The sequence below is a fragment of the Olea europaea genome, unplaced genomic scaffold (genome assembly GCF_002742605.1).
Source record: "Olea europaea var. sylvestris unplaced genomic scaffold, O_europaea_v1 scaffold2039, whole genome shotgun sequence".
Classification (NCBI taxonomy): Eukaryota; Viridiplantae; Streptophyta; class Magnoliopsida; order Lamiales; family Oleaceae; genus Olea; species Olea europaea.
The window spans coordinates 48,246-59,114 of record NW_019238293.1 but is presented as its reverse complement, the minus strand read 5'-3'; the positions used below and the strand labels follow the sequence as shown (position 1 = coordinate 59,114).

At 31.1% G+C, this 10,869-nt stretch overlaps 1 protein-coding gene and 1 pseudogene across 1 annotated transcript; one reads left to right on the top strand and one right to left on the bottom strand.

Annotated features, from left to right (window-relative positions):
* The first annotated feature begins 426 nt into the window (after positions 1-426).
* LOC111379820 (mitogen-activated protein kinase kinase kinase 17-like) lies at positions 427-2,194 on the top strand. Its single transcript, XM_023003254.1, has one exon. It carries the CDS (start codon positions 817-819, stop codon positions 2,062-2,064), a length of 1,248 nt encoding a protein of 415 aa, XP_022859022.1. The 5' UTR covers positions 427-816; the 3' UTR covers positions 2,065-2,194.
* A 3,851-nt stretch (positions 2,195-6,045) lies between these two features.
* Positions 6,046-10,688, bottom strand: LOC111379813 (annotated as a pseudogene).
* Positions 10,689-10,869: the final 181 nt, after the last annotated feature.

Below are 10,869 nucleotides of genomic sequence, written 5' to 3'. Positions count from 1 at the left end.
CACCTAGGTAAAAATGGTTGTAACCGTACTTAACATTTCAATACCTTCATTATTTTCCAATATGAGAATATCACGGTAAGGAAAAATTTTGAGTCCACCTAACGTGCTTGTAACATCAATATCCAAATAAAAATACTCTAATTTTTGGGTTTTGCTATACGTACAGTCGGGCATGACAGTACAAACAGCAAACTCCTAATTTTTTATAGGATCTCTATTGCGAATGTGACAAAGCAGAAGACTAATTCAGTGAAATAAACTAGCTAAGAAAAATTTAGACGTTGTAAATGCTACTCTTAAATAGGGATAACTTGTAAATATTAATTCTCGAGTCTCTTAAATCGTTCGTAAAAAATGTGTGCCTCTTAACTTTAAAAGGATATTAGGTACTTTTTCTTATCAAGGTAATCCAGTTTAGAAGTGACTTCCATTTAGGGTTATTACAGTTATAATCTTGGCGAAGATTCCTTGTAGCAATCTTGTTCTATAGAATAAGTATTGCCTGACATAACCAAAATGGGTTGTCAATTGTCCAAGGAAATCACCCACACGACATACGGCCGTTATTCCTGTTACGATATTTCCTTTCAAGAAGCGTGATTGTTTAATTCTTTTACCCCATTCTCACACTAAATTTTCCTGAATTGTTAGCCTCAAAACAGGAGGAAAAGAAAACTCAGTAAACTAATAGGGTTCTTCATTTATTCTCAGTAACGTTCAATTCAATCATTTGAAGTTGTCAATTTAGGTTCGTATTTGATTCAATTTCAAGAAAAATCAGTAAATAGGTATAGAGGATATATAGAGGAAGGTACAATGGATTGGAAGGGAAAAGAAAAGATTCAAGAAAAGGGTTTACCGAAATATGGAGACGGGGTTGCATGGTTTAGGGGTGCAATGATTGGAAAAGGGGGTTTTGGGCGTGTTTATTTGGCTACTTCGAAGAATCCCAGATCAAAATACAGTTGTTTACCTTCTGTGATGGCTGTAAAATCTGCCGAGGTCTCAGTTTCTGGTTCAATTCAGAAGGAGAGGGAGGTTTACAGCAATGTCAAAGGTTGCCCTAACATAATTAGGTGTTTTGGTGAAGAGACAACAACGGGGGAGAATGGTTTGATGGTGTTTAATCTGCTTTTGGAGTATGGTTCTGGTGGAACATTAGCGGATAGGATCAAGAAATTGGGTGGCCATGGAATGTCTGAATCTGAAGTTAGGGTATATGCAAGGTCTGTACTTCAAGGATTGAATCATATTCATGGTACTGGTTATGTTCATTGTGATTTAAAACCGGATAATGTTTTACTTGTTCATAGTTGCCGAAGAACCGGGGTTTTTGAGTTTAGGGCAAAAATTGGCGATTTTGGGTTGGCAAAGAGGTCGCAGGGGAACAAGAAGAGGAAATTGGAGCCTTGCTGGAGGGGGACTCCACGGTATTTGGCTCCCGAGGCTGTGGTGGATAATGTGCAGGAGTTTCCATCTGATATTTGGGCATTTGGGTGTATGGTTCTTGAGATGTTAACTGGGAAACCTCCTTGGGATGGGGAAATGGAATCAAATGCAGTAGATATTCTTCGTAAGATTAAAGAAGGGTTGCCAAAAATTCCGAATGATATATCAAAGGAGGCAAGGGATTTCCTTAAGAGTTGTTTTGTGAAGAAACCGATGTTTAGATTGACAGCAGAAATGTTATTGAATCATCCATTTTTAGAAGGTGTGGATGTCGTTGAGGATGGGGATGAAGAATTCGAGGAGGCTGAAGATTTGAATGAGATTGAATCATTTTTGTTAGTATATGAAAGTGATGATGAATTAAGTAGTAGCTCATTTCATGATTATTGTAGCATTGATTCGGGGGAGGATTTCTTCAATTATCTGTCTGAAGAAGATGTGGATGATGAATTTGTATCATCCCATTTTGACGAAGGAAAATCGAAGGAAGCAGAAACTAAGGGTATCACTAGCTCCATTGATGATTCTGGTTTTGATCAATCAATCAAAGCATCGATGTCATCAAGAAATGGACGACAATATCCAATTTCTCATACTATTCCTGCAGGTGTCTAGCGAGATATGCTGTGAGAAATCCATATTCAAATTTGCTTTGTTGCGTGTTCAGTAGATTATTTACAGGTTATACTACTTTACCTAGATAACATACTAGGAATTGATTTATTCTAGTTTCTGCTAACGTTTAGCTGCATTTCTTCAATCATGGATTCACGATATTGTTCTGGTTTCCCTTTTCAATGTTTCAATTTGTTTGAAAATGAATGCATTACTAAATCAAACAATGATTGCCAGAAAATTGCATTGCATTAGCAGTTGTTGGAGTATGTGGAGCTTAATCATATTCGACACTAATTCTTTTTCCATGGTGAAAGAACTTGGAGTTGTAGGTGGATATAATTCTCACCGTGTGTCATTTGCTTGTATTCGTTTCCTTGAACTGGAAGGATGTGAGAATTCCAGTATATGGAATGTCCAACTATTTAAGTCATTAGAGTAGTCGTTAAATATTGACGAGGATGACTACCGTGATTTAACTATTATTTTAATATTTTGTCTTAGAATGTCTCTAGTGGATACTTATTTAGTTTGGTAAAAAGGATAAGAAAGAAAACATTTAAAAAGTGGGCATTATGGTCCGTGACATAGACATTCAACCTATGTTGGCTCGTGCTTATAAATAAGTCACTTTTATCAATACGAATATTACTTACTTATTCACTACTTATTTATATATATTTAAATAAAAAGAAAAAAGAGCTACCCATTTCAGCCTTTTCCCCTTAAACTAGACCATTTTTAAAAAATGTTTATTTACATTAAAAAGAAGTGTTACAACTGAAGTCTAGGAAATGTTGAAAGCGTTAATAACAATACATTAGTGGTACTAGTGTCAATTTCTCTTTAAAATTGAAAATGGGGCTTAAACGGGCCAGTCAAAATTGGATAAGGTTCATGTTGAATTGTGTTGTTGGATTTGGTCCGTTTGGATAATTACATTCGATCTAGGTTCGAACCCGACCCGCTTAAACCCAAATCATTGTAAATTCCCATCTTGGCTTGCTTTCTCCGAATGTATATTCAGACTAGTTCAACATTTGAAAATATAAGAAAATTCTCAAAATGGTTTTTATATTTTATTTATTTTTAAAAAATGTTAAACCCTTGAAGGAAATTTTATATAAATCTTTTATCGCAAGGAATTAGGGGTCTTGTTGCTCGTAACAAGTAAATATCAATTTAACTACAAACTTTTATCTCTATTTTATTAATGATTTGTCTAATTTTATTAATTATTTCGCTCATTCATTATAAGTCTTTTCACAAATATGATATTTATTTGTTTGCTATATCATCATTTTTCTTTTTCTTTTTCTTTTCTTTTTTCTTTTCTTTTTCTTTTTTTTCCCAGATGACATTCTAGTTTAGCGTATGTTTAGCACAACTTATTTGAAAATCGTTTTTCATCAAGTTTATTTTCAAACACACATTATTCCCAAAATAATTTTACAAATTGACCATAATTTTTTTTTACATTTCAATCACACATTTTCCAAAAAAAAAAAAAAAAATCATCAAATTAAAATGAATTATGAAGTTGACTATATATTTCAGATAAAAAAAACTTCGTATTTGTGATTAAAAAAAAAATTACATAATTCATTATAAGTTAACTATAGTTCATGTGAATTTCTTGAACAAAATTACCAAGTTAACTATATAGTTCATCTGAATTTTTATCTGAGTTTTTAACTTTTTAATGATATGCAAGTTTATTGATGAGTAATAATCCTTATATTATAGTAGTTAGTAGTATATGCAATAGTCAATGAGTATGAATAAATTTATAATATCTAATTTTCAATTTAACATTAATTAAATAAGTGTAGTAGGTCACCCTATTTTTAAGAGCATATTCAGTGCTAATGTAAATCACATAAATATTTGTTAATAAGCAAAAGTAGACATATGTCTACAAGAATTAATTTTGAATGAAATCTAAGGGGGACTATTCTACTTGATGTCGCAAGAAAAAATTGACATTTTGAAGAGATCATCTAGATGTACAGACTTCATTAAATGGAGTAGGTCAGTAAAATTTAAACTTCATCTCTCTTTCTATTTCTCCCATTTGTTAGTTTTTTTTCTCCCTTCTATTAAATATTCAGAGATAAAAATTTAAGTTACAGAAAAAATTCGTTGAAGATGAATTATGAACTTGATCATCTTTTAATTAGACATCAATGCGCATGGATCTGAAGTCTTTTTATTTGTTCTCCACGAAAATTGATGTTTATAGAATGCAGTTCGGCACTAGAGGTTTTATATGCCAATTTCAAAAGTGATATCCAGGACTGGACATGGTTCAATTCAGTTCAGTTAATCAAACTCGAAATTTTGGATATTGAGTAAGTAAAACCGTCGGATCCAAATTTAATTATGAACCGTTCAAGTCGATTCCATTCGTTTTGGTTTGGTTTGGTTTGGTTTAGTTCGAATCCTCGAATTCAAACAATAATTAATTTTTTTTAATATTTATAATAATACTACATTAATTTAACTAATGATATATCAATCTTAACTCTTACAAATAACGTAGTCTAATTTTATGTATCTTTTGTGCCTCTTTTTGTTGAGTTATTAATAAATTTGATTGTTAAAATCACAAGAAGAAGATAGTGAACTCATAATAATGAAGAGAGGCGTAGCGGAGGTTCCAATTCGATTTCTCCATTACTATAGAAACATAATTAATGTAGAAAAATAAATTTTGGTAAAACTTATATCAATTTGATTAAAGGGCAACTTACAAAAATACCCTTAAAATTAGAGATGTTTTGAAAAATCATATGAAAACCAAAAAATTACTGTCTAAAATGAAAAAAGTGACACAATGTCACTTTTGTTATAAAAATTGTCACATTTTTTAAAAAAAGTGACACAAACACTTGAAAAGTGATAAAATTCAAAAAATGTGACACAAACTCAAAAAAATGACAAACACAAAAATAGCACCGTCCATTTGTGCAACACCAATAATTATATTCTTAATATAATCAGCATATTCAGAACAATCCACACGAGTATAGTGGCAGTTCTTAACATAATCAGCATGTCCAAGACGATTCAAGTATTGATTATGTTAGGAAAATATAATATGAAAATTTAAAAAAGTGTCAACAATATAAAAAAGTGACGAATTTAAAAAAAGTGACAAAAAATAAAAAAAAAAAAAAAAAGCTGCACAGATTAGAAAAAGTGACTGAAAATAAAAAAGTGGCAAACAATAAAAAAAAGTGAAGTCAATATTAAAAAGTGACACAATGCCACTTTTAAAGTTAAGTATCACTTTTTTATTATTATTATTAAAAATGACATACAACGTCACTTTTATTAAAAAGGGATGCTTGTCGTTAAAAAAAAAAGTGATAGAAATAAAAAAAAATGACTGAAAATGTGACAAATATTAAAAATAGTGGCAAAAATAAAATAAAAAATGGTGACAAATACTAAAAAAGTGACAAAAATTCAAAAAAGTGACGAAAATTTAAAAAAAAAATTGGCGAATTCAAAAAAGTAACATAAATCATATGAAAAATTCTTTAGAAATAAAAATTACTGTATAAAATTAAAAAGTGACACAACGTCACTTTTTAATAAAAGTGTTATTTTTTATTTTTATTTTTTTAAAAAAGTGACACAATGTTACTTTTAAAAGTTTAGTATCATTTTTTTATTAAAAAATTATATATAACATCACTTTTATTTAAAAAATGATGTTCGTCATTAAAAAAGTGCTAGAAATTTAAAAAGACGATTGAAAAAAAAGTGACAAACACTAAAAAAAGTAACAAAAATTCAAAAAAATTTGCAAAAATTTAAAAAAGTGATGAATTTAAAAAAGTGGCACAAATTAAAAGAAAAAAGTTACACAAATAAAAAAAAAAGTGATAGAAAATAGATAAAAAAAAAAAGTGACAACAACAAAACTTTATTTTTTATAACAGATAAAAACTATGTTCTAAGATTAATCCCTGATGCAAAATTAAGGAAGATAAAATACAGGAACAAGAGTAACCAAATAAGTTAAATACATCTAAAAGACGAGCTCATGAGATTTCATTCCTGCCTTTAGAGAGAATCTCGTTCCCAATTAGAACTTCAATTCTAAAACGCTCTCAATAGCTTTTAACAATTCTGTATCAACAGCTTTTTGGTCATCTTTCTTCTCTATTGGAAGCACATTTCTCCTCTTTTTTTACCTCAAAGAATTCAGTCTCACCCTTCTTCTTCTCAGCTTGTGTAGCCAAGTACTCGTCATCGAGCTTCTCCACATTCACCCTAGAGATGTCAACCTTTGTGGAAGTAGCAACAACGTAGGCTTGGTTGACACGTTGTAGAGGAACGCCATTGATCTTGAATGGTCTGGTTACAAGCAACAATCCAGAAGCAAGCGGCTTCAAGAGAACATCACGCATCCTCTTAAATCTTCCGGTCAATATAATTAACACTGTCCTTGGAGTAATACTTGCCCTAAGTTTTGTGGGTTTGTGCTTGTGCTTGTTGGAAAGCGGCTTCTTAACATCATCAGCTGGGTAGAATTTGGGTGCCTTCTCGACAGCTGGCTTTGTTGCTATGGATTTCTTCTAGTGGTTTGGGAATTTGCCTCCATTTTTGGCCTTGATAGCCTATATTTAGTTATTGGAGGTGTTGGCGTCCATGTTTAAGCGATAATAAAACATTAATGCCACGAATCCCATTTCATCAACAGAGAAATTTACATTTCTCTATTCAACGCTCCACTTCCACCACATCAATTCTCACACAATCATCTTCACGAATGAAAAACGTACTTGAACAGGGGAACTTAACTTGAATCAAAAATCAAAATCAAAGTTTATATCATTTTAATCTAGATACGAAAAGGGAGGCAAGCGCTGGAGAACTAAAATTCACAAAACCAAGCCATAAAGCCTCCAAGATTACCAAAAAGACCGCTTCCGAGTTCAATTAACAATCTATGACCAACCCCTTAAACATAAAATCAGAAAACATACGTCGTCAATGAAAATTAAAAATTAAATGTAACAAAAAAAAAGTCCTTACAGAAATATATTGATTTGTGTCCTGGGAGGCGAGAGTGAGAGGCACCAGTCGTGGAAGGCGGGAGAGACAAGAGTGAGGGCTAAGGCACCTGATAAAGTCGTGAGAAATGAGAGGAGAGTGAAATCCGTGGTTTGGATGGATTGCAGATATAGGATTTCTCTCAGCAATCGGTTGGTTTTGGGGGTTTTGGAAGATTTAGGGCGTAATTTATTACGGTCATTATATGTTTTAGTTTGTTTAAGCGTATTAATCTATTTTGTTCACTTTTTAAAGTAGGGAGCCTAATTTCCTCTTAATTAAATTGGACCTGGGCTGAAAATTAAAAAAAAATAAAATAGGAAAATCATATTTTAGGTTTGAGCTAAATTAATTAGTTAGTAAATTTATTTTAAAAATAAAATAATTTTGCTTATTTAGGATAAATAAATTTAAAAAATTCTAGAGATTCGGTTCTGTTCGATTATTCAGTTCTTAATATAGAATCGAGAACCGAACTGAATCCGTCCATTTTTTATTTAGATATAAGTTCAGGTATTTAATTTAAAAATAATTGCTCAATTCGATTCAATTTGGGTCTGACCCGATTTTATTCGATTCAGTTCAAAAGTTTTGTCCAACACCAGTGATATCTACCTAACGTGTTGATAATGGCAATATCAAAGTAAGAGCTCATTTGAGGAGGAATTTTGCTGCGAAAGAGTTTAAGACTCATTCCTTATAGTCACAACGAATATTCCAAGTGAATAAGAGATTAAATGAATATTGAAGTTTCAAATGCAATAGTCACAATTAATTTTATATTAACAATGCACTGAACGTTTATTATTATTATTGTTGTTGTTGTTACTGTTGTTGACTTGATTAGCAGCTTAAATTCTGGAAATGTTTTGAAAAGTTAAAATTGTTTGTTTTAAGTTGACTTGATTAGCAATAAGTAAAACAAATGACATGCAACATTATATGCTTCAAATCTGAAAATGTTTAAAAATTAAAAATGTTCTTTTTTAATTGATCAGCATTCAAGTAAATAATATGATTTCAAAACTTTCAACTAAATTATCAAAATGGAATAATTACTTAAAATTAAAATATTAAAGCAATTTAGAAGAGTGCAATATTTAATCAATAAAAATTTTATTAGCTCCTGGAATGCAAAATTTATGCAGTAAGTTTCAAAATGAAAATTGTAAAAGATTCTAAATTTTAACAAAATCAAATAAAAATTGAAGCATAATAATAATAATGAGTGTAGGTATATTAACAACTACCACGAATCATTATTACACAACCCACCCACACGACTTTAGATTGTTGTAAAATTTTGTGATTTGTAATAAATTATCAACTATAAGCATGAATAAAATAATATAAATATAAAAGTAGAGTTAGAAAAGCCTCTCATGGGGTGGCTGAGTTAGTGGAGTCGGTGAGCACGTAGACTTTAATCATGAGTTCGATTCTCCCTACCAACATTTTCTCGGTCGAGTTTGTCGTACAGGGCTTGCCTAGTGCGCTTTACCTGACTGACGTGGTTTACAGATTATTAAGTCGGCCCGAGGGTTTACCTAATGCGCACCCGAAGGGCAGCGACTGCGGATTCACCCCATCATAAAAAAAATAGAGTTAGAAAAATTGGTCTGAGAGAGTCGCGATAAACGCTGTTATAAAGTCATGTAGCCTCCTCTTCACGTGGATACTTTCAACATTGTACGGCTCCAATATAATACTCTTATAACTTGTAGTCAATTCTCCTTTTATGGACACGATCACAGGAAGAGAAAGAATAGACCTTTATCAATTACCAAAATTATAGGAAAAGATAATCTGAAATGATTAGAGAGTATTTTTCAAGTATTTGTTTTGTGGAGTATAAAACAATGGGAAATTTTCTCCCTTTTATAGTAGAAAAATTCAATACTCTCATAATGAAAATTAATCAAATTAAACATAAGTTATAAATATAATAATGAGATTAAATTTTGTATTGAATCTGAATATTAAAATAAAAACTGAAAAACTAAAATACATGAAAACTGAAATTTTAAGTTTCAATTTGAAAGTTTTTGAACTTATTTTCAGGAATGTCCTCTCTCCAAATTATTGCTAGTGATTTCAAATTTGCTGATATATCCCATGTATATGCAACAAAGAGTATAGAGTCCTCTTGTTGGTTATCTCACACCTTGCTAACAGCAACAGTATGGAGTTTCGATTCCTGAGTCATGAAATTAGACTCCTTATAGGCGCAATGTACAGACAGCTCTTGTTTTCTGACCTGCTGGGACACATCCCGGGATTTATCTCCCTCACAAACCTCTAGAGGTGGGGTGGTGGGGGCCCTAAAAAAAAACAAAGTATAGAGTCTTCTTTATAAAAGGGCGAAATCATATTTTTCATGTAACATGTAATAGTACACATTTTTTGACATACTATTAAAGTGAAAGAAGCTTATGTAACATACAATACATTACATCAATACATATGAAATGCATTTGATTTGTGAAAATAGTTTGACAAAATTTAGAAGACAACAAACATATCATTGTCAATAATTTGTAGATGTCAACAACCTACAAAGTACAATTTTGCTCATCTCACTATATATCAATCAATTATGTGGTGATATTGATACAATATGACTGGTTGATTAGATCTCATGGCTTGAAGCGGGTTCAAAAGATCGTGGATCAAATTTGAAATACTAAAATACACGACGCTATAATACAATATTATACACATACACATGATATTGATAATGAAAATTATGCATGATTAAGTAGTGAAGAAAATTGTTATAACTCTCCAAATTAAGTAGTTCAAAGGTGAGGTTCAAATATTTATATTCTTCATATATAGTGAAAAATAAATAAATAAATAAATAAATAAATCAGAACAATGTGTTAAAAACGTGTTATATGATTGTCATGGAATTTTTCACCAACTTGTCAGAACACGGAATTTAGTAACCTAAATCGCAAAAAATAAATAAATAAATAAAATAAAATAAAAAATATAATAATAATAATAATAATAATAAAATAAACAACAACAACAATAATAATAATTTTCAAAAAGTTTCAAGACAAAATAAAAAAAAAATTAGATAATTTCATTTTACCTTAAGATTCAGAATATGATAGAGATTTGTTGGATATTTTTTGTGTTAAAATAGATAAGTGTCAATAATTTTACCAATTTGTTCAATAAAATATTTAGTAATTGGGATGTCATTAATTGTAGCGTGTTCGTAATGGTTGCTGTGTTTCAATTACCAAAATTAGAGAATGTATGAGAGAGTAATTTTGATTTAGTTTTATATAATGACTGATGATACCAAAAATTGTACTTGTTGATTTCTCGAGATTGAGGACTGAGATTGAGCATGAACGGAGCCTTCCAGTACCTGAAACAAAGGTAACGAGGTGTGTTCTCGTCGCCCCTCTGATGCTTAAGTCAGACGGGAAAATTATGTAAAAGTACGTATTGTAATTGTATTGTAAAAACGTACCTAAATAATGGGGCTAGGTCTTGTATTTATAGACATTGGTGGTTGAGTTGTAGAATGATTCAACCATTTAGAGTCCTTATTTTCATCAAATAGAGTAATTGAGTTATAAGAGGACTAAAACACGTAAAAAGGCTCGAGACGAGGACAATATTTTGGCATGTGGGCCTGACTTTAGCAGGGCCAGATTATTAGGCCCGACCACTTTTTAGAGGATATTTGAAGACGAGAGTGGTCGAGGTATTGACCTC

Excerpts from the sequence above, each read along its gene's own strand:
- LOC111379820 (XM_023003254.1), top strand. The coding sequence starts at position 817 with ATGGATTGGAAGGGAAAAGAAAAGATTCAAGAAAAGGGTTTACCGAAA.